The sequence below is a fragment of the Sminthopsis crassicaudata genome, chromosome 3 (genome assembly GCF_048593235.1).
Source record: "Sminthopsis crassicaudata isolate SCR6 chromosome 3, ASM4859323v1, whole genome shotgun sequence".
NCBI lineage: Eukaryota > Metazoa > Chordata > Mammalia > Dasyuromorphia > Dasyuridae > Sminthopsis > Sminthopsis crassicaudata.
This window is the reverse complement of record NC_133619.1, coordinates 342,450,391-342,475,522: the sequence shown is the minus strand read 5'-3', so window position 1 is coordinate 342,475,522 and position 25,132 is coordinate 342,450,391. Positions and strand designations below refer to the sequence as shown.

At 31.7% G+C, this 25,132-nt stretch overlaps 1 protein-coding gene across 3 annotated transcripts in view; it reads left to right on the top strand.

Annotated features, from left to right (window-relative positions):
- The window catches only part of STAG1 (STAG1 cohesin complex component), a 318,115-nt gene that overhangs the window by 217,583 nt on the left and 75,400 nt on the right, over positions 1-25,132 (top strand). For all 3 annotated transcript variants that reach the window (XM_074301602.1, XM_074301601.1, XM_074301603.1), the window contains 4 exons: positions 1,006-1,104; positions 2,284-2,363; positions 3,166-3,273; positions 7,688-7,802. In XM_074301602.1, coding sequence (XP_074157703.1) covers positions 1,006-1,104; positions 2,284-2,363; positions 3,166-3,273; positions 7,688-7,802 — 402 coding nt within the window. The remainder of the gene's footprint in view (positions 1-1,005; positions 1,105-2,283; positions 2,364-3,165; positions 3,274-7,687; positions 7,803-25,132) is intronic.

Here is a 25,132-nt window from a genome sequence, read left to right as displayed (position 1 = left end):
TTTTTACCTGGCAGGATGCCAAAGTAGAAAGAGAATTGATATAAAGCTAGAGAATCTAAATTTAAATCTTAGTTCTTCCCTTTGTAAGCTGAGGCAAGACCCTCCCATTTTCTTTTATACAAAATGAGATTAATAATGCTTTTATTTACAGTTTTCAGGGTTAGTGTAAGGAGAGCACTTTGTAAAATTTTGTAGAGTTAGAAAAATATGACTTCATAATTTCTATTTTATTGGATTTATTTACCCAAGTTTCTCTTTAGCTTTTAATTATAATTTTTCCTACTGGTCTTTGTACTACTCCAGATAATCTAAGATCTCTGTATCTTGCTCTCTAATCTCTTTTTCTATCAGTAATATAATCTAAATACCTTATTTTAAATTTTCATACCTTTTCTTCATCATAGCCATGACCACTAAATTGTCACACTGAATTCAATTGACTTTATAAAAATTCTCCCACCCACTCCCTTCAGTTATTCATAGTCCATATTTGAATGTTTAAATTATCTTATCCAAGAAACTCCAATTTTCCCCCCATATCTTTTAAAATACTTAGCTCTAAAATCCCTAACTTTTTTGTTTGAATTTCATCTTTTGCTTTCTAACTAGAGCATTTTGGTCATATTTTATCTAGTAGTGATCTTAAGTAATGGGAGTATGTGCCTTTTCTCTGATTAAATATGGATATCTGTGGGAACAAAGAAATTTTCTAAGATTCTAACATAGTATGGAAGAGAGAACCGATTATACCAGTTATCACTAACTATATTTTAGAAAAATTATCTTGTAAATAAATGAAGTTTTTCAATGAATTTTAAATTATTTGAAGAATTAACTGTAAATGGAATACAAATTTTGTACAGTCTATTCCAGTCTAATCGTATATCTTACAATAAAATGCATTATAATGTTAAGTGACAAAGCTAGAATATTTCACTTAGATTTCCTTTAAAATTATATATATGTCTCATGATACTGCCTAATTCTATTTTTTTTTTTTTTTAGCAAGGTGAAGTCCGGCTGAAGTGTTTAAAAGCACTACAGAGTCTGTATACCAATAGAGAATTGTTTCCCAAATTGGAATTATTCACTAACAGATTCAAGGTATGTATGAATAACTGTGATTTGGAAAAAGAACGTAACTTACACCATCTAGTTGTTAGTGATTTTATGTTTCTTCTTTATCACTTTTAATTATTGGTATTTCTGATGTAGAGTGAAGAATATTATTGCAATTATGATTCTTTAATACAGCTATTCCTCACTTCATGTTTTGAGTTTTATTTGAAATCTAGATTTGGAAAAGAAACATATTTGGATTGTTAGTGCTACTGAAAGTCATAATCATTTCTTCCTTTAAAGTGAACCACAGAGTTGACATGATTTCTACCAGCCTTTTACTTATTTTTCACATTTTCCTGGCTACTGTTTTATATCATATTTGTAAAGTGATTATCCAAGGTATTGATGAGAGCTTTAATACATGTGAAACAACAGAATCTATAATTTATTTTCAGTAGCCACGTTTTTAGTAACTTTAGAGGATAGAATTAACAAGTAGCCCTTTTCATTTGTGAAATTTATATGCAAAATATCAAGTTTAGTTAATAAAAGTCCTAAAATACATAATTTTTTCTGGCTAGCGTATATATTATGTTAGATATAAGACATTATGGAGATGAGATCTTTTAGATTTTATGAATTCAAAAACAGAGGAAGTGGGAAGGTGACTTTTAAGACTTGTTTAAAGTTAAACATTTTGTGTCCTAAGCTATTCTAATATTAACTCTTCCTTAAGTCATTCATTGCTCCGGTGAGGAAGATTTTATATTTAATTGGAAAATAAAGTTGGGGCTATACATGTAGAAGTATTCAAACTCACTTTAAACCTAAGTTGTTATGAATTCCTGATAATGGATTTTGGATAAATGGATTTTGTTTCATTACTTTTGAAGTTTCTAAGTTATAAACTGCATTAAAAGGTTTTTTAAAAGTAAACAAATTATCACAATGTAAATAAAATATGGTTAAGAATTTTTTTTTCCATTTAGGTCTTGAATACATGAAAGCTTTCTGATTTTATTATGTGTTCATACTCTTGCACTATCAAGTTTTTAACTAAATAGCTTTCTCATCCAGTATGCTGTGCTTTTATGGGCCTGGAAACTGTCAGCATAAAGATGCACCTGTCATTTCTGACAAATGAAGAGTTTTGTACTTACCAGTAACAAATATATGAGCTTGTTTTTTATGAATTTTTTTTTCCCTGATTACTTGTTTTAGGATCGCATTGTATCAATGACACTTGATAAGGAATATGATGTTGCTGTGGAAGCTATTAGATTAGTTACTTTAATACTTCAGTAAGTATTTCAAGTATTAATAATGTCTTGAATTCAGAAACCATCCTTATTCCATGTACAAGTACTTTTATTAATGCTGTGGCTAAAAATCAAATCACTTGGATAATGTGGGAAGTGGCCATAAGGGATCTAGCTAATTTATCAGTTGAAACATAAAGAAACAAAGTATAAAAAAGAAACCAAAATGTTGTTTATTCTTGGTGATTATAAATAGAAGAAATAATGATGGGGATACTGTGCTATGCAGAGACCTGACAAATAGCAGTTAACCCTAGTCCCTTTAGGGATTATATGTCACCTGATTAGAATAGGATTAGCAATCATGTACTGATGAAGGTTAGTAGGGGTTAATATAATCTGAATTCCACATTTGGGTGCCAGTAACTAGGGATATAGGTGGGAATATGGAAATATATTACACGGTTTTATTGCCTTTTGGACATAGTTCCAGATTGTTCTCTAGAATTTGTACAATTGAATTTTTAAATGAATTTTTTGTTCTATGGATTTTTTTTTTCCATTTCACAAATTCTGTTTTTTTCACACTGTTGCCTGAGTCAACTCACATAGGCTAAGTGATTTACCCAAGTTTATATGTATCCAAGGGGCAGTATTTTTCTGACTCCCAAGTTGTTTCTCTGGCCACTATCCCAACTGTCTCTCACTCTTCCAAAAGTACATATCTCTCAAGTTGAAATTTCATGTTGCTTACTATCTATAATTCTAATAAATGTATTTAGCTGAAAAATGGGGAATGTAATGTAAATAATGTTTTGGTTAATATGTCATATGAATTTTTCAGTGGAAGTGAAGAAGCACTTTCCAATGAAGACTGTGAAAATGTTTACCACTTGGTATATTCAGCACACCGGCCTGTTGCAGTAGCAGCAGGTGAATTCCTTCATAAAAAGTGAGTTAACAGTAATCATGGTCACTTTCTTGTAGTATTAAGTGCAGAAAGCTAATAAGATAGAGACGATTATATACCTAACAGCAGTTTGCAACTTAAGAAGGCTATCCTATAGGCAGACCATGAAAGCTTGCTTGTTATTCTTTTATCTAAGAATTGAAAAAGCCTTAACACTGACAGTTATCTTTCCAAGTTTTCAGTGATTTTACAGTGCAAGAATTTTGTTAATTGCATTCATGTATTTCAAAAATGTTCTTTTTTCTCCATTTTTTGTGAATTTAATAAAGTATTATTGGGAAATAGTGAAGGCAGAATATATTAACAACAAAAGATACTGTTTTATTCTTTTTTAATGTTTGTCACATGAATATTAGTTATCAAATGCCCTAAAATTCCTCTTAAGCCTTGAGACCTTTTTCCTTTAATGCTAATATATGTAGGATTTAATCTATACTGATTTTGAAAAAAATTGTGAAATCCATTAGTTTCATACTAAAACAAAAGCCTACCTTGGTGATAGGTTTTCTTTTTTTGAAAATTTTGAATTAAATTTTATTTTTTAATTGACAAATTCTATTTTTCTTTTTTACCACCCCCATTTAAAAAAAAAATCCTGTTAACATATATACAGTCAAGCAAAACAGATATATTGGCCATGTTAAAAAATTTTCTCATTGATTCAGGCCAGTTCTAATGATTTTATAATGACGAGAACCATCTACATCCAGAGAGAGGTCTGTAGAATGAATGTGGATCACAACATTTTATTTTCATTTCTTTTGTTGTTTGTTGTTTTATTTTCTTTCATTTTTTTTTCCTTTTTTATCTGGTTTTCTCATGCTGCAAGATAATCATCATATAAATATGTATGCTTATTGGATTTACATACATTTTTCAACATGATTAACATACATTAGATTACTTGCTATCTAGGAGAGGAGATAGGGGAAAGGAATAGGTTTTTACCATATTTAACATATATTAGATTATTTGCCATCTAGAGGAGAGGGGATGGGGGGAAGAGGGAAGAAATTGGAACACAAGATTTTGCAAGGATCAATGGTGAAAAAGTATCCTTGCATAAGTTTTGAAAATAAAAAGAAAAAAATAAAATTTGCTTCAAACTCCACCCTGAATCCAGCATCTTCTTATTAGGTGATGAACTATATATGTTTCATCTTTAGTCCTCTGGAACATGTGGGTTGTTTTTTTTTTTTTTTTTAAACTTTCAAAGTTGTTTCTTTTTAGTGTTGTAGTTAATTGTCTGAATTGTTTTGCTCATCTTCATTCTTCCATCAGTTTCTTCAGAAGTGTTCACTTTTCTAATATTCATGATGTGAAATAAATTGTTTTGGGTCTAACTCTGTCCATATCTCTTTGAAATCATCTTTTCTCATTTCTTATGATACAGTATTACTCCATTATATTCATATATTAAACTTTGTAACTCCTATTGATGGCTGTTTTTGTTTGTTTATTTGTTTTTGTTTTTAGGAATTTCTTCTCTCTCCCCCGTTCCCCATTTTTAAAAATCTTTTGGATATAAGTTTTAGTAGTATTATACATCAGTCAAAGAGAATGCAACTTTTGTTACTAATTCCATATTGTTTTTCAGAATGGCTATCTATGAAAACCTGTTCATAGGTCTACCAATAGCAAATCAGTAGGCTTGTTTTCTCATGATCCCTCCAACATTTATCATTTTCTTTTTAAGAAAATGTCTTTTTAGTCATCCTTGTTAAATTGATGGGTGCAAGATGGATTCTCAGATTTGCTTAATTTATATTTCTCTGATTATCAGTAATTTAGAATTTTTTTTCATCTAGCTATAAATAACTTTTCCTTAGACCCTTTATCCAGTGGAGAATGGTTCTTTTTCTTAAAATTTAACATAGTTCCCTACATACTTTGGAATGAGACCAATATCAGAAAATTTATTACAATGATTTTCCCCAGTTATTATTTTCTTTTTTAATTTTAGATTTATTATATTTATTTGTGCAAAAGTTTTTTAATTGTATCCATTTTATCTTTCCTTACTCTTTCTTATTTAGTCATGAATTTTTCTTCTTTGAATAAATTTGATGGGTAATTTTTTTCCTTTGTTAAATTTATTTAAAATGTGATCTTTTATATCTTGATCACATATTACTTTGAAGCTTATCTTGGTATATGTGGTCCAATTTTTTCAGAAATTTACATCCAAGTGAGTCCTTATTTATGGCTGATCTCAGTTGCTTTTTTCTAATTGTACATAGAACAGCTTGCTAGTCCCAGGATTGTAGCAGAATGAAAGCTGCTTAAAACTGTCAGATTTTCCCATTTAAAGTAAAAAGAAAGAATACTAAAGCAAATAACAGTAGCACTAGTTATATAAGTCATTATTTTAAATTCTGTGAGATGAACCAATTGAATATACCAAAAAAAAATCTAATGATAGATTTGATATATTTGCAGGCACTGTGGTTTCTGCCATTGATGTGAAACATTTCATATTCTGTAATGACAGTAAATACAAATGTTTTTCCTAATAATTTCTAGAAGCAGTAACAGATAGCAGATTGAGTAAATTGTTTATCTACCTGAGAAGCTTTATCATTTAGAATATAAAGATTTATTTCTGCATGAACATACAATTGAACAATTGATTCATCTTAGAGAATTTAAAATAATGAGTTATTTCTTTGATAATATGAAATTTTCTCCCGAAATCTCTGGATGATATTGGGAAGTGAATACAAACCGAAACAGTTGTAACTTAAGAAATTAAAAAGAAATGTTAGGAGAAAATTATTATTCAAGATAAGTACAAAATTCCTGGTAAAGTTTTGTTCAATATAAGGTATGAATATAAGGTTTTAAGTTAAATCTATAACTTCATAATAATAAAAATAAACTATTGTATGATTTGATCCCTGCTTACCTTAGTTTGGATTTCTAATATTAATTCATTTTTATTAACTCACTTTTAGAATTGTGGATAAGTTTTTATAAATTTGTTCTCTAGTAAATAAAACTTTTCAGTGAAATTGTTATTAAAACCACCCCCTAAGTAAGTGTTCTAAGATAGTTTGGACTGGGCATACCAAGTCAAATAATAGCAGGTTATAGTGAGGTATTTTTTGGGTTTTGTTGTTGTTGTTGTTGTTGTTGTTGTTGTTGTTGTTGTTGTTGTTTTTACTGGTTCTCTCTCAGCATCATTTCCTTAATGGAAATTTAATGTGATCTTTTACTTTTCACAAAAGATTTTTTTAAAACCAAAAACTGGATTATATTTTTTAGGAGCTTATAAAACATTCAATATTCAGCCATTAAATATATCTTTATAAAGCAGATCAAGGGAGGTAGCATGCAGCGGTGGAAGAAGGATTACCTGCAATCTATAAATCCTATCTGTGATGCTTCTTACCAAAATGACTTCGCTTAAAGATTTCTTTGATCCTCTTTTCCCTTCACTTTAACAATGGTGTACATGGAGGGTATTGGTTGGACCTTGAAGTACCTTGTACTTGTGTGCCACAATTCTTTGATTCAGAACTCAAGTATATCATTTTCTAGTTCTCTACTCTACTGAGCATATTACATTAATGCTTTGAGGCTATGCAGAGTGGGTGTTTTCCATGAAAAGGTTGAAGATTTCTTTATGTAAAAGAAAAATTCCAATGATAGTATTCTGATATGCAAATTTATAGAAATTCAATGGAATTGCCCATTCAGGTAAATTTTAAAGTTACTTGATACATGGAATTTTTTGAAATATGTATGAATTTATTGTGTTTTTATTTTTATTCTCTTGTATTTGAATAATTTGTAGAAGCAAGCCCCCCAGTTTTATGTTGTTTTAAATGTACATTTACAAAATCAAATTTTTCCTGTATTATTATTCTTTTCATTTACTGTTTCTCAACAGTCTTGTTTTGAGGAAGCCATTTGAATTGAGACTTTTCAATATACTACTTGATTATCTTTTAATGATTTTTAAATTCAATATCTTTATCAGTTATTTCTTCATAAGTGTTTTAGTTTGCAGGTTCTGCCACTTTCCCAAAAACATAGTAGAAAATTACAGTACCAACCGCTCATAAATCATTATGTTAAGTAAATGTTGCATTATTTTCAAAATTTATTTCATAGAATATTCATGGCTAGTAAAAATATTTCTTAAATATGAACGTTTATGTTAAAGCTGTATTTAACTGGTGTGGGTATATTCCTTAGACTTTATTATTCATTCTGATCTTAATTTTTTTTTTTTTTTTTTTACTTCTGCAAAAACTTGACAAAGCAGAAAAAGACAATGAAATGCAGAGGGGAAAATACATTATTTCATTTCACTTTTTAAAATTTAATAAAGTTAAATAAATAAATATTTATTATGAAACTTAAAAGCTTTTCATTTGTTGCTTCCTTCTAGGCTATTTAGCAGACATGATCCCCAAGCAGAAGAAGCATTAGCAAAGAGGAGGGGTCGGAACAGTCCCAATGGGAATCTTATCAGGATGCTGGTTCTTTTCTTTCTTGAAAGTGAGGTAAAACTATTTAAAAGGAATATTTTTAAACAATACATTCAACAAATTTTCAGTGTCATTAATTTAATTTATCAATCATTTCAATCCAGTAGAAACACAAAACTCATTGTTCTTTATAGAATTGCCTCCATAGATCTCCACTCATGGAACCCGTGCTGCATCTTATGGATCTTGGAACCTTTAAAAGAAGTTAGCCTAGGGAAGGATTTGTGATCTTAGATGCATGGGCAGATCAACCCTAAAGATAGAGTTATGGAAATATTTCACTTTCACATTCTATCTAGGAATATTGCTTATCTTTCTTTTCTTCTTTCGCTGTTGCCTCTTATTATTCTTGCATCTACACAATTGTTACTTTTTTACATGAGAGCCTTCAGACAAATAGTCCTTACCTGATATTACTCTTCTGAAATTGCCCTTAACTAACATGACTATTCTCCTAAAGGTTTCATTACTTAATTCTTTACAATTTAACTTGTAACATAGGTATTATCCAGGAAAAGATAAAAGAACTACACTTATGGGCGAAAACATTACCATTAAGAATTATAGGGCAGTATATCTATATTTCATGATCATCACTTAAAAGTTATTTTAAAATTAGAATTCATATGAATTATTCTCATTTTAAAAATGTATATTTATTGGTTTATTATTGCAATACTCTTATTCAGGTTTTACAATTAGTAACATCTGGGTAACAAAAAAAGATAAAGAAAGAGAAAAAAAGAGAAGAATTATGAAAGAAAAACCAGTAACATAACTATAGGTTGATGGGATAGTGTTTACTTCAGGAGAGAGGATCAGAATTTACTATTGAAACTAAAGGAAAGGAATGTTGAACATAGAAGCATAGATAAGTTAAAAAGAAAAGAAAAGAAACCAAAAGTAGGGGAGAGCCAGGAAGTGGTGAGGGAATTATGATGTGTAGGCATGTGTTCATGTATCATATTTTAAGAGAATAAAATGTGAAACGAACAAGATGGAAAAAGCAAGCTGAGGAGTTGACTTTAGGACATAAGGATGAACAGTGACTTTGATATAATATGACAAACAGCCATTTGCATTAATCAAATTTCCTATGTTAAAGATGACTTAGACCACAAAAACAATTTCGGAAGATATGGCAATTAACAACTGTGTAAACTACTATAGTTTTTTTGGTTTGGGGTTGGGGGGGGGGGTGTTGAGTACTCCGAGAAAGTGACCTTGCTTTTTTAAAAGTTTTTGGTAATTGAGTTTTGTCTAATCTTTTATTCCCGAAAGTCAACAAAAAAATTCAGTTATTTTACTTTCTTAAGCATATGGCTTCAGTCAACTACAATAACAACTCAATTTTACTCATTTTTCCTAGTTTATTTATAGTCAGTAATTTTCAATTGTCTCTGTAATCTTCGTTTACTTATGTGTTACATGATGTTATGACAACTCTTATTTCAGTATAGAAATATAAATTGTATCTCTTCCATTTGTTGTTGGTACTCATGCCACGAGAACTCCCAAACTGGTGCTTTGTGACTTTGCTATGCCTGAGCCAATTCTTAGTTGCCATATTGGGATAACTTTTTATAGCCCCCTTTAAATAGCTATAAATGCTATTTATTAATATTTCATTCTCTTCCCCCTACACACACACTTCTTTGTATATTTGCATTTTTCCCAAAATGATGTAAGAGTTGGCTCTTTTTTACCTTTTTCATTTGTATAACTATTCATATTTAGTATTCTCTGCCTATTATTTATCTTTGCCAGTCAGAATATTCTTGGATGCTTTATGTATTTACTCTAGTTGAGGAACTCTCCTGGATAAATAATTTCAAAAGTTAAATTATTTATTTGGTTCTTGTAATGGTCCTTTTTAGTTTTGGTTTTGGTGGTATATATATATATATTTTAAATCAGTAGTCATAGAAAATGGAGGTAATCATTAAATGTGAAAGACAAAGTCTTGGGGATCATCTAATCCTACTCACTGATTATATTATTAAGAAAATTTAGATTCAAAAGCTAATAATTTGCTTATCTAATTTCACACAACTACCATCAATCATTTTTTTTTATTTTGTGTCAAGACAAAAGTTGTTTTTGGTGGGTTTTTTTTGTTTGTTTGTTTGTTTTCTTTTGCATGTTATTTGACCTTTTACTAGGTCTACAATTTGGTTACTATTCTTGCCTGAGAAATTTTCATTTTTACATTTTAGATGATTGAGTAGAATTAGATTGTTAATACTGAATGTGTAGAGGGACAATCATATCTCTATTAATACAGCTTTGGGAACCTGTGATGATGTTATCTCTCTTGAGTAGATTAAATTTTAAACTTTCAAATAAATAAAAATAGTTTAATAATTTACTAGTAGTTTAGAATATCCTGCTGTATTCAGAAAAAGAAATTCTGCAACCCCTCTCAAAAATATATCCTTAATTCTAAAAATAGATGATAATTTTGTCATTTCTGTCCTACCGTAAATTTGGCCAAGCTTGGGCTTTTCAGACTTATCAATAATAATCAGTAAGCATTTATTAAGTATCTACCATGTGTGGAGCACTATGCTAGATTCTAGAAATAAAAAGTAAAAGTGAAATAGATTCTGACCTCATCATGCTTAGAGGAATGAATGTGCATAGAGTTAAGTAAAATTTAAAATATACATATGTAGATATAGACATACATTGTGGATATACAAACACCTGAATTATAATGGAAGTAAATACAAAGAAAAATGGGACACTATTAACTAGCTGGACCAGGAAAGACCTCTTGTAAGAAGTAGTGCTTGATAAGAATCTTGAAAAAGGTATAAGAATGGGAATCTAGCAAGGAGTATATGGCATATATGTGAAGTAGCCTGTACTGGTGGCATATAGCATGTTGTGTATGGAGAATAGCAAGTAGGTCATTTTGGCAGGAAGTCAATCTGTGAAGAACAACATGCAATAAATTTGAAAAGACAAACTGGAGACAAAATGTGTATGAAGTTAAACACCAGTGTGAGGAGTTTACATTTTACTCTAGAGACTAAAGGGAGCCATCTGAGAATCTTAAGAAGGCAAAGTAGGATGGTTTAAGAATGTTTATTTACTACTTTGTGTCAGGAAAGGAGAAAATAGGCACAGATTGGTGAATGGGAGGCTATTTCAGAAATCGAGGCAAAAGGTGATAATAAATCTGAAGGGATCAAGGGTTATGTGAGTGGAAATAAAAGGCAATAGATGCAAAAGGTTTTATGGAAGGAGAGTTAGTGAAAACACAACAGAAGGAAAGAAAAATATGAAGTAAATATTCTTAGACTTCTGAATAATTCCTCCTATAAAATAGACTTGGGAACCAGTACTTATTTCCACAACTGAATAATTTCCTAACTAGTCTTTTCTTTGGACTGATTTCTCTTGAAATTTCTATTTTTCCATTGGCAGCAGTTCAACCACATCATTATTTCATTTGACTTTCTCAGTTCCAACTTTGCTCTTCAAAAATTGTGATTCAACATTGTCTTATTCTAAAGGGTTTATTTTGGGAGAAAGAAATTTCCAAAAGCCGTAAGTCTTTAGAATGTACTGATTTTCTACTTCTCAATTTTGGTTGACTCAGACTAGAGCTTCCTAAAATGTAAAACTATGGCAAACAAGTCCCTCAAAGCTTTGTAAATTAAATGTCTTTTGTACAGTGGGCTTAATTGTACTGTTAATGAATATAACAAATAGGAATTTACCTTATAGGAAACAGCAAATTGTTAAAACTATCCTCCAAAATCGGCTGTTTGTAAGGCATGAGCAGGTTTTTTTTTGTTTGTTTTTTGCTTTTTTCTTTGTTTTTTCTTTATTCAGTTGGAAAGTATTTTGGTAATAAGAAGGGTTATTCCATGTCAAATATGGAGTCACTTTGGTATTTGGGAATCTGAAATGCAATATTACTGGAATCTAAAATTGTTAATAATCAAATTAAAGTTTTATCTAGATCAACCATCTAGAGTAAATAACGAAACAAAAAAATTTAGGCCAGTCAGTCCACTTTATTATAGTTTATGAAACTAAGCCCTAGAGGTAAATGATTTATTTAAGATCACACAATTATTGAGCATCAGAATTAAGATTTGAATCTAGGTCTTCTGATTTGAGAATCAGTATTCTTTCACTGCCCCACAAATAATGAGTGTTTTATTCATGGCAGAAACCATGTGGTATAGTAGATAGAGGGTCAGTCTAAATTCTCTTTTTTGACAGTGACTGTAGAACATTTAATAAGTCACAGGGGATATTGCTACCATTCTAAGTGCTAGCTTTCATCACCTCATATTTATATTCTATTTCAATAGTCTGTTAGTGAGTCTACCTTCCTCAAGTCTCCCCATATCAGTCCATCCTCAATTTAGCTGCCAAAGTGATTTTTCTGAAGTCTAAGTCTGACTTATTAAACTCTAGAAACTCTTGTTATTTCAGGAATCAAAATAAGGTCTTGTATTTGGCCTTCAAAGTCTTTCCCAGCTTAACCTCTTCTTTCCTTTCCAGTCTTCTTGCACCTAACTTAATACCACATCCTTTACAATCCTGTGACTTGCTTCTTCCATCTCTGGCATTTTCTCTAGCTCTCTTCTGAAATGTTCTCCCTTCTCATACTGGCCTGCTGGCTTCAAGTCCTCCATCAAATCCTAGCTACAGGAGGCCTTACTTCACCTTCTACTAATTAATTCCTGTTTATTTTGTAACTTGTTTGTAAATATTTGTTTGCTTGTTTTCTCCCTCATTAGATTGTGAATTCATTGAGGACTGGTACTGGCTGTCTTTGTCTCCCTCTTTTTTTTTTTTGGTATCCCAGGGCTTATCACAATGTCTTTGTACGTAGTTAGTGTTTAATAAATGTTTAATGACTGTGAATGAATGGCTAAACATGAAGAAGGAAGAATATTTGTTGAATGCATAAATTAGTAAAGGTGAATCTCATTTTAAGAAACAAAAGGTAAATTCATGCAGTCAGAAACTTTCGCATGTATAAATGAAGCTTTGATTACTCATATTATACAGTTATTTTGAATTTGTGTGTGTGTGTGTGTGTGTGTGTGTGTGTGTGTGTGTGTGTGTGTGTGTGTGTGTGTGTGTGTGTTTGGGTTTCGTTGTTTTTTGACTTTACAAAATAATATCTTTTAGGGCTATTTTAAACAGAATAATTTACAAGTATTTGTGCTTGTTTATAGGTCATTTAACTTTTTGAGAGAGAATTAAATTCATTTTGAAGCTTAATTAAGAGCAATAGAAATGAAGATATATTGGCATAAACTTTAATATAAATAGATTAGAATATTATATCCTAGTTATAAAAAATGTTATGTAAATACAGCTTTGCAAAAATAGTTAAAATAAACTACAACTGCATCTAGTCTTTCTGGCTTTTTTATTAATGTCATAGGTGACCAAATGAAGTTTTAGACTTGTTCATGGGAATGTGAAATATCATGATAGGATTTCCTTTTGGTTTCAACTACTATGGCATTTTATTAGCCAATAATTCTTTTTAGTCCAATAAATAAGCACTTTCAGCTCATTCAAGGATATCTAGTTTATAGTTGCTGTAGCTTTGGAATATTTATAACACAATAGCACCATAATCTGCTTTTAGGAACTTCAATTATTCCTTCTTCTTATAAATATTTTTAAACTGTAATCACATTAGTGTTTGATTATTGGGCTAACCTTTCAAATAGATTGTTGTTGTAGGGATTTGTTTTGTTTTGTTTTGTTTTGTTTTTTTATAACCTTCCCCCATACTCATCATATTGGACTATCTTGATTTCATCCTTGTCTTAAGGATAGATCTGACTAGGAATTCCTTGATGAGGAAATTTCTTCTAATAATGTAGATGGACATCTTTCTTGCTACTTAAATTATTACAGAGTTGCTTTTAGAGCCCTGAGAGAATAAATGCCTTCCTTGCACAAAGGCACAAAATCCATATTATGTTAGAGGTGGTATTTCAACCTAAATCTTTTAGGCTAAATGACCAGCTCTCCAGCTACTGTACCAGTAATCACTGGCATCATAAGGTTCTAATATTGACTAAAGTCTTCATTGCCCTGGCAGTTGTATGATTTTTTTCACTAATTGTAGGAAATAAGCATGTGGAATTATCACAGTATCTTTCTAACTTTTCTCAGGTGATGAGAAATTATTTTATTATCTTTGAACTTGTTTGGGAAGTTGTGAGACCAAAAGCATTTTCCATAGTGGTTTCTACAACTGATAGCAATAAAAGGTTTAGTGGATTACATTTCTAGAAAAGATAAATAGAATTCTGTGTTTATTCAGTATTGTAATCTAAATTTGTCTTTATTATTTTGACATTAATCTTTGTTTGGTGAGATATTGTCATTAGTGAATTACCAAGAATGGGGCTCAGTGGAAAGTTTCAGGAAGGAGAAAATTAGATTACTTAGAATTAGAGTTCTTTGAATATATATTGCCTCCATGGTTTCATCTTCAAATTTCCTCTCTCCCCTCCTTTTCAGGGACTCTATTTTGCACATACATATAAGAAATTAAAGAGATAGGGCAACAAACTTCTCCAATTTCTGCACTGATCTGCTCATGCATTGAGGCTCACCACACCTTCTTAGGATAACTGCTTTTTAACAATTCCAGGATCCAGGCAACATGATTTGCAGTTTCAAGAGTGAATCTGTGGAGGCAGTATATTCAAAGAACTTCATTGATTGGTAAGTAATTTAGGAGGGAGGGGACTATACAAAACAGTGTATTTAGTACAAAAGAGTGAATGTGCTTTTATTTATCTTTATATTTTCCTATCTTCTGTACTGATGATACTTAGGAGAAAAACACCCAGGTTACAGAGAGGTAAAAATGCCTCCGCTATCTATATACTTTTGTGAATAGATAGCTACATTTTCTGGCTATCTGAAAATCTTAACCCTTTATGTATTCAAACTTTTATTTAACTGTGGCATGAATTTTTTTTTTACATTCCTGCTTTCATATATAGTGTAAACTAAGCATAATTTAAACTTCAATATTGAAGACTAATTTTTTTCTATATATTAGGTCCTTATACATTTTTTGTCTCTGTTACAATTTCTCTCTATTGATACCACTCTGTCATAAAATTTTTTTAATGCTATTACTATTCTTGCCTAAAATTATCTCTTTCCCTTCTCCTACTTGGCTATTTCTAGTTCTATGGTTAGAAAACTTTTAGTCAACTTTGTTAGGATTGTGGACACATTAAAAGTAAATATGAGAGTCTATCTAAAATAGCATGACTTTTAAGGCCTGGACTTAGTGGCACTTGACTGTTCAGAGCCTTTTAAATTTCCTGGATCACAACTGTTTTCTGAACAGGTAAAAAGTATCTTAGGATATATTGTAGGATAATAGCTACAGTATATTTTATTGTTATCCCTAATCTTTACAATCTAAAGCATGTTTTCTTTTAAAAAAAATCCCTATTATCTTAAAATGTTTATCAATTCTAATATATTGTTATAAACGATAGGAACAAACAAAATCCCACCAAAAATGGCACTTTTTTTTTTTTTTTTTTTGCATAAGATGTTGTTTAATTGAATACTGACAGATATATGGTTAATACATCTTTAAATGAGTAATTTGGCATCACTTAGTTACCCCATAAGGAGAAGCTAACTCACATGAGTCGATCAGGCTTCTCTGATTGAAGGCAGAATGGCTGAGGAGAACTTGGCCAAGTAGAAAAAGTTAATTTTCATCACATTGATAGGTATTGCTATATTTATTCATGTGATTTCTCCTTTTCTTTTTTCCACTAAGAAATGGGGATGTAAGTAATGGTGCACATACCTCATTTGCTATTCTTAAAAACATTTATTAAATAAATCTTTGAGTTTCTAATTTAATAATACACAGCAATCAATGATAATTAAAATTAAGTGACATCTCAAACTTCCAGTAATTGTCTTTTTCTTTATCCCTTTCTGTTTCTAAGAGGCACTATTTACAATAGGAAAAGATTTAAGCAAAGAATTGTAGTAATATATGTATAAGGTATTGTTTATGTACAAAAATATTTGTGTTTGGGTAGGGGTAGATACTTTGAGTAAAACTGAGTGAATCAGTGTTTGTGGTGTCTATCTTGTCTGACTCTTCATAATCTTATTTGAGGTTTTCTTGGCAAAGATGTGGGAGTGGTTTGCCATTTCTTTCTCCAACTTCATTTTACACGTGAGGAAGCAAACGAGGTTAAGTATCTTACCCAGGGCCATACAGCTGGTAAATGTCTAAGGCCAGATTTGAAATCAAAGGCAGAGTCTTCCAGATTCCAAACCCAGTGCTCTTTCCACTCTAACTTAAATTATTTTAAGGTTGTCTTTGCTTTTTATACTTCTGCTAACATTCCATATTTAAAGCTTGAGCATTGTAACTCAAGAAAAGGAAAAGGTAGCTCCTGTGCCTATAGCTCACTGCTCCATGTCTTCCTTTAGATTTGTAAATTCCCAGAAATTTCAAATAAATTCCCGTGTTTTTAGAGCTTAGTTGGAGTTATTACATTCTCTGTCATAAACCTATAACCCTAGTTCACAAAAAAGGCATAAACAATAAAGGAGAGATACAATAGAAGGATGGTTTTTGGTGCAATAATTAGACAACAAGAATTGAATTTGTGACTGTGGTTTGAATTATGCTTTGTCACTTACTGTTTGACCCTCAGCAGGCTGCTTTCAAATAAAGAAACTGAACTTGATGACATAGAGGCAGATGTAAATTTGATGTAAAGCAAAATTTCTGAACCATCAGTGGATGACCATTTGTTGAAAAGGCTTTTATTGGGTTCTTGTTCAGACATAAGTTAGACTTCAGAATTTGAGAACACTGGACATACGAATTTGGAAGATCTTGATTCAAATTTCATATCAGACAATTTTTACCTATGTGACTCTCAAATGTCATTATTGTTATTATTCTTTTGTATCACTTCCAGCTTTGAAATCTTGTGATTCTCAATGAGAAGGAACTAAAACAGGAAGAATGATCATTCTTCTCTTTCCCTCCATCTTGACAATAAAAGGTGATAAACATTTTGTGGCATCATAGGTTATGCCTTAAGAGATATATTTTTTCTACAACCCCTCCACATATAAATTTTTCCTCTCTTGTTATATTTGCCAATTAGATCAGTTTGAAATCAAGCATATTCCAAAACCGAAAATAATTAAGACAGAGAGAAGTGTAATGTTATAATGAAAACAACTTCCTATATTTGTTTTTAAATCGAAAGGAGAAATAGATGCAAGTCCCATATGGAAAATATTAAAATCCAATGAATGTAAACTGAGTGCTCAGATAATAGCTTTGTACCTTTTTATCATGTAAACTTTCTCTATAAGTATCTGTGACTGGCTCCTGGGAAGAGAGAACGTTAAAACCTCTTTATTTATACTGTTTCTCATACCTTAGGAGGTATTTAAATTTTGGCTTGTCATTTTAATCAAAGAACTATATTATTTCAAACTTGAAAAAAAGATTGGTTCTTTTTTCCCTCCTTATACTCTGAATTCAAATATAGCCTCAGGTACTTCCGAGCTGGGTATTTCTGAGTTAGTCACTTTACTTCTATCTGCCTCAGTTTCTTCAAGTATAAAATAGGAATAATAATAATAATAGCACCTGCTTTCCAAGGTTATTATAACAAATAAGATAAAGTACTTAGCATATAATAGGTGTTTAATACGTCACTTGTCACTTCCCTCCTCTTCTTTGTGCCTTTTCTTAATCACTAGAATTCAAAGAATTTTATGTAGCATCTAGAAAAATCTTATTTTGTAAAGTTAATCATGGAGTCCTGCCTGGCCAAAAGAAGTCTTCTAAGCCTTCTCTTTTTTTTCATGGATATATAAATACTGACCTTCTTATAAACTGGTTCAGTGTGTGTTTTTCATCTTATTTCTTCTCTCTTCATTAAATATACAACATTTAACAACTTCATCCTGTTATGTAACAGACATAAAAATCATGACAACACAAAATACCAATTATTAGCAATTTTTTAATTCATAAAGAGGCACTATAAGGAATCATCCTTGAAGACACAAGACCTGAGTTCAAGTATTTGCATCTGATACAAACTTACTTCTCTGAGCCTTACCCCTTTCATCTCCTTAAAATATAGAAGGGTAAACTATATGGTTTCTAATATCGCTTGCAACTGGTACCAGATAAATCAAATGAAGAAATTATTAACATTTTTTAAGCATGGAATCACAACTTCATATGGTTCCCTAAATGTAGTTATGTACTGCTGTTCATTGACAAGCATTCTACTAAGTAGAATAAGAAGACGGGAATGAGGGGATGGGGGGCAGAACCAAGATGGCAGAAAGTATAGAGGACATTGCCTGAGTTCTCCACAGCTTCCTTCAGAAACTTAGTTCAAGCTTCTGAACAGATTTGGAGTAACAGAACCCAGAAACATTCAAAGTGTAATAATTTTTCAGCTTAAAATAATATGGAAGGACTTCAAGAAATGTCTGTCTCATTTAGGCAAGGGGGGAACACAGACCAGCACAGATGCAGCACAGGGAATCTAGTAGGAGGCTCTTAGCCAAAAGAAGCAATTCTTTAAAAAATAAATTTGAGGAAATGGGGGGGGGGAGAGAGGAATATAAATATATGTGAAAACGGCTCCTTTTAAAAAGTTGATTTTGCAAAATTAAGAAAAAAATATACTTAACAAAACAACTCCTTTAAAAGTACAATTAAACAAATGCAAAATGAACTTTTTAAAAAGTAACTGAAGAAAATAACTTACTAAAACTTAAAAATTGGACAAATAGAAATGAGTGATTCAATGAGAAATCAAAAATCAGCCAAACAAAATCCAAAAAGTGAAAAATAGAATAAAGCATAAAATACCTCCCTGGGGGTGGGCGAAAAACCTGACCTGGAAAATAAATCCAGGAGAGAAAATCTAAGAATTGGACTACCTGAAAACCAAGGTTGGGGGGGAAGGGAGGAGACTCTATGCAACATCTTTCAAGAAATCATCAAGAAAAACTACCCTGATATCCTAGAACCAGAGGGTAAAATAGTCATTGAAAGAATCTATTGATTGCTGCTGAAAGAGACCCCAAAATGAAAATTCCAAGGAATGTTGTATTTAAATTCCAGAATTATAAAAACTAAAATCACACTCCATTGAAACTAAATGTTTTTTCAAGTAAGTTTATCTAACAATTTGATGACCATAGAATTCATAAGTGATCATTGGATCTTAGATTTGGAGCCTGAAGGAACTTTAGAATTCCCATTTTCATGTTACAGATAATGAAACTAAGGTATTTTATTTGTCCAAAAATAATAAAGGACAGAGACAGAATTTAAACTTTGGCTCCAGATAGAAGATACTTTCTTCTGTTGTGTACTATCTATAAAATATTTTAAATCTAATGCAGCATCAGCTTGGCAGAAAGTAAATATGGTTTGTTGCAGAGTTAGGTAATATTCTTTTGAAAAAAAAAAGATAATATTCTTTTGAATAATTTCATGGGATTCACCACCTTGATATCAAAAGTTAAAGCTAGTTATATTTGCGGGATCTTTTGGTGAATGAAGGAATGAAAAGAAATACAAATACAAAAGCAAAATAATCCCTAATATTGGAGAGCCTACATTCTAATGTAAGGAGACAACAAAAGGGGTATTTTGATTCTGGGATCAAAATGGGATCCTGGGAGATTGAATGGAGCCTTAGGGCATTTAATTACTCCACTCTTTTTTGAAGACAAGTTAGAGCTTTCTTAGTTGGAAAACTGTAGGGGGAAGGGAAAGGAATACTCCACAAGGTCCAAAATGGATGGCAGAAAGATTGGACATGTGAGGCCAGCTAAATATAGTTTGTTTAATTATAAATTAGACAAGTGCATTTTAATCTTTTGTGATAAGAGACCCTTTCCTTGAGTTTGAGTTATATTTTTGTTGTTCTGTTCCTATATTTTGTTGTTACAGATGAGGTAAACAGGCTTAATTGACTTGCAAGTTCACAAAGCTAGTAAGTATCTGAGGACAAACTTGAACCCAGGAAGATACAGTCTTCAGACTTCAGACTCAGCACTCTATCTACTGTGCCACCTAATTATCCAGTAGGCTCACAAAGAGGACTAATATGAGATAGCTTTCCTTAAAGTCTAAATTTAATATCAAGTTTTGATATTTAAAATTCCCTGTGCTATTGATTTTTTTTTAAAGCTATAAATGATGTTGATATTAATTAAGTACATTGCTGGAACTCTGTCTTCCCAGAAATCAGCTGGAGTCAGGATCACTAAACGTCTTTATTCTTGATCTTTTACGGTCAAGGTCAGGGGCTTAGGCCTAGCAACCTCACACACACACCTTCCTCCTTCAAACACCTAGAGAGACTGAGTCAGCTTCTGCTTCTCACTTCCTCTTCCTCCTTCTACTCCTCCCACACATGTCACTCCCCCCTCTTTGTCCCACCAATCAAGTCAGCACAGAACAGCTGGAGAGGGTCAACCTTCAAACAAGTTAATAGGGAACTGCCCAATTGGCAATTAGTCCCACATGCTTCATTATCCAAGTGCATTGCTCAGTTCTAGCTCTTTACAGTACATGAATCTTGTTAAGTAAAATCACTGCTTCATGTTCATAAAAAGAGATGATTCTGAATAAGAAGTTTTTCGTATAATCTTCGAGTGAAGATTAGAGTTCAGGATTAGGAGTTTGTAAGCCCAGCCTACAAAATAACCTAAAATCAAGATTTAAGTTTTCCAGCTTCTCCACCAAGAAAACAAAGACCACAGCTTACCCACTTGTTTTGTTTGCTGTGAATCAACTATTATCTAATATCAATTTTTCAATACTGATTGAACAGAAATATGAAGAAAATTTAAAGAACTTTAAACTTAAGATCTCTCAGATTGGGAGAGTGAGGGAGAAGGAACAATAAAAAACATCACCTACAATTAGTTTTCTCACATGAAAAATTTCTACCGCAATAAGTCCACATAGGATAGGGTATAACATAAAATCTAATTGGGGAGTGGGGAAGAAATGAAAGAAAATAACTTGGGTGTCCGTAGGTCTTTCTGAATTGATCATTACAGAAACATATCATACATCAAGAAAAAGTCTGTGCACCAGCAAAATGGAGATATCAGACCCAAACAGAAGCATACTAAGCAAGTGCTAACTGATAGCTTTGCCTATTGTGCCATAGATCCAAGGTAGAGTAAAAAGAGAACTTGTACACAGTTTTGTCAATGACATTCTCAGGTAGGCAGGTCTCTGGACAATATACCAAGAAGGAAGTTCAAAAGCCAGCTGTAGCAGTAATAGTATAGTTTAGGCTATGCAAAATGCAGGTTTTCAATTCCAGTGTCTTAATTTTATCTGCAGAGGAATAACTAAGGTCAGAATCCCAGACCAAAGGCAAGGCAAAAATTCTGCCATTGAATCAATAAATCGTAAACTGATAAGGACAGTCTCTTTTTATACAGATCCAAAACCAGGTCAGAAAGTTACAGAATTCTGACTTAGCTTTGGATCAGACTACTTTGCTAGTATTGAAAGGCAACCTGTTTCCCTGTCCATCACTGAGAACCTGGAAGGACCAACCCAGACCTTTCCTCCAGAATTGTGGCAGAGCCTAGCCCTAACATCAAGTCCAAAATGTGGAAATGGGAGAAACAAATTGGCTAGGTAATGAATAATTTGCCACAGAAGAAACAAAACCTTGCCCAAGCAATAAAACTCTGAAAATTAGAATGGATCACATAGAAACCAATGATTTCATGAGGTGATAATTCTGTCAGAGACTTAAGATATTTTTTAACAAAGTAAAAGTCGTGAGCAGGGAAGGGGGCAGGAATCTCATAGTAAAAAGAACTAGAAAACGGACTAAGAAGAAAAAATTTTATAATTATTGGAATATCTGAGTATCGTGGTCAAAACAAGAACCTATACACCCTACTTTAAGAATCTTAAAATAAAACTGCTCAGACCTTAGACCCAGAGAACAATGTGAAAATAGAATCTACCAGTTACTTCTTAGAATGAATAGTCTGAGGAACATCATAACCAAAATATAGAGCCTCTGGTTCAAAGAAAACAATATCGATAGCAGAATGATAAGGAATTCAAATGCCAAACATCATATACAGTATAGTAAGGATCATATGCAACTTAACAGCCATTATTGTAAAGGAATACAGAACCTGGAATACATTGTTTCTAAGTTAAAAGATAACTAGCTTACAATCAATATAACTTACCAAAACTTGGTATAGTGTTACAAAACGGGGAATGCAACAGGATGAGGAACGGGCCTTTTGTGATTCCCAAGTATTTCTGATGAAAAGACTAGAACAGCTAAAGTTGAAAGCATTATAACAAGAGAAATATGAACAAGGATAAAGAACTAAAGAATAAATTGTTTACACTCAAATTTAGAGAGATTTTATATATATATATATATATATATATATATATATATATATATCTTCTTTGAACACTACACTCTCATCCAGGGCAATCCAATTTAAACAGGCCCTCAGAGTGGTTTTGTATATACCTTGGTGATCTAAAGAAAAGAATGGAAAGACAAGGAAAGGGAAATATGAAGAAAGAAAAATCAGGGAGAAATCATACTATACATATGTTGACATCTTCATAAATAAGGAAGAAGAAGAGGGGGGTGGATGAAGATTACATACTGGTCAAACAAAAGAAGGATATACACTACAGATATATTGAAATTCTTTAAATGGACAGAAAAATAGGAAGGAAAAGGGAAACAGAAGAAATCAGAAGCAGAGTAATTTAAGGAAAAGATTGGCCCTAAGTAAAGCAAGCTCTGAGGATGTACAAAAATATATCTAGCTCTTTTGTACAAAAAGTGGGAATCTAAGTGAATCTCATAAGTTGGAAAATGAACAAGTTATGGTATATAAATGTGGTAGGATATTATGCTAAAAATTCACATCAGCATAATAACACAGGTTACAGAGATTTAATGATGTAATATACTACTTATTCCTGATAAAGATTTCAGAATGCATATTCTTTTGGATACTGCAATTGTGGAAATTTATTTTCATTGACTGTGTGTAATGCTTTGTTTTTTTTGTTTGTTTGGTTTTTTTGGTCTATAATGGAGGAGGGAAGAGTACAATGGGGTTGAAGAAGAAAAAATGGATATTATTTAATTTTTTTAAATGGAGCTTTCACTTCCCCCAAAGTTCTTGTAATTTTCTATGCTAACAGACAATTCCTTATTGAGACAACTCTGAAACACAAATTCCTCTTTTTTTCTTTATCTTTCAATGGATAAAATTATGATATGGGTCTAAATAGATAAGATCTGATTTATCTGTTTCCTTTATTTATTCCTTCTGTCCAGATATTTTAAGGACAGGAGGGAGTCCTTTTTCTGCCTCCATGTTTCATTTCATAAAGCATTTATCTTTATTGATTTTTTTTTTGTTTTCATGTTGTCTTCATGCAAAGAGTCGTTTTTTTTGTGATGAAAAAGAGAAAGGAAAAAATTTATTCAATATATCACTGAATTCAACATCCATTCTCCTCTACCTTTGCAAAAAAAGTACATGATCCATCTTCTCTTCTGAATTTTGTTATACCGACACAGCAATTTTGTTACTTCCATTTCTTATTTTGTATTTTTGTGCTATTGAAATTATAGGCATTCCTTGCCATAGAATAAATTGTTACTGAGAGATGGTCTTCATTGGGAGTTTATTTAGTCTTTAGTTATTTCCTTTTCAAATATTGGGACACATTTATATAGAATGAACATCCAAATAGCCTCAATTCAGTGACTTTGGGGTACAGAAAATCATTATTTGGCCTAACCTATGGATTGGCCCCCAATTTACCATGGGATTATATGCAAGTCATTGTTTCTTTCCGTTTTTGTTTCCTTATGTATAAAATGAGAGTTGGAATTGATGTTTTCTGGGTCTCTTCAGGCTCTACAATTCTGTGATTTATTATTATACATTAAAAGTAGTATACATAATGAGAGATTCTAATGTTGTCTGTCCTCTCCTGGAAGAATTTTTTTCCATGACTATAAATCCTATCTCTGTTGTGCTACTGGGAGCCACCTGACTGTGGCTGCTGGAGATCCAACCCAGACCTGCAGAATGGATCTTCTCATGTGAGGATGATAGGAGACCGAGAAACAGTTGCTGTTCTCTGACTGAGAAGCCATTGTGTTCTAACCTCCCTTTTCTTCCCTCCCTACAATTTATCTCATTCCCAGTCCACAACACCTGATAAAGCTGCCTTGCAACTCCTTCATATATTATAATTCACAGTTGTGGAGACTCTCAGAGAATTAACCTGTCCCTTAACATGCCTCTACATTTGTAGTTCCTAAAACTAAATTTACCTAAATAGGAATAATAGCTAGTAAAATAAAACTGCAATATCACATTTTACCTCAGTCTAAAAATTCATTATTTTGTGCTATTGATTTATATATAATTAATCAGTGCCATATTTTCTCAATCTTTAAATGTAAGATTTTGTTAAATTATTTTTAATAAAGAATAATTGACTTTTTAGGGAAAAAGTAATTATCTTTTTTTAGAGGTTGAGTTTTATATACTGGATGATTATTGAATTGAAGGTTTTCTGAAGGCTGTGAGCTCACAAAAAAATATCCAGGATAAAGAAATAGAATGATCTGAAAAAAAAAATCAGAGCCTTCCCCTCAAAAATTTATTATTTTGGAGCTTACAGAAGGAACATTTTAAAGGGAGCTTATGGAGAATGTTCAACATTGTCATTTAGCAGATCTACAAGAGTAGAAACTGGAAGAAAATTGGGTCATTGGAAAGCTATGATTGACTTTAAAGAAAACAGTTTCACAGAAATAGGTTAGTTTCAAGACAGAGGGACAGTGAATTACTAGAGATGTAAATTACTGATTCAAGAAGTTTAAATATGAGGGGCATGATAGCAGCTGAACATAACTTTGACTGGATTTCGTAGAATTTTCACTGAATATAATGCACATTTTATAGCGTTTAAATACTACCCATCAACAAGCATTTGAATGCCTACTATATGTTAGACACTGCTATGTACTAGAGGTATAAATCTTAAAAACTATCAGTTCTTAAAAAGTGGTGAGAAATTTGAGATAGGGGACAAATTAAGAGGCACTTTTAGTAAACTAGATAAAAGGAGATTCTGGTTTGAGCTAAGATGGGAGCTAATTAGAGAGAATAGATTTATTATAAGAATGTTATGAAGATAGAAATGATAAGTTGTACAAAGTGAGTGGGCATGTAAAATGAAGCAGAGT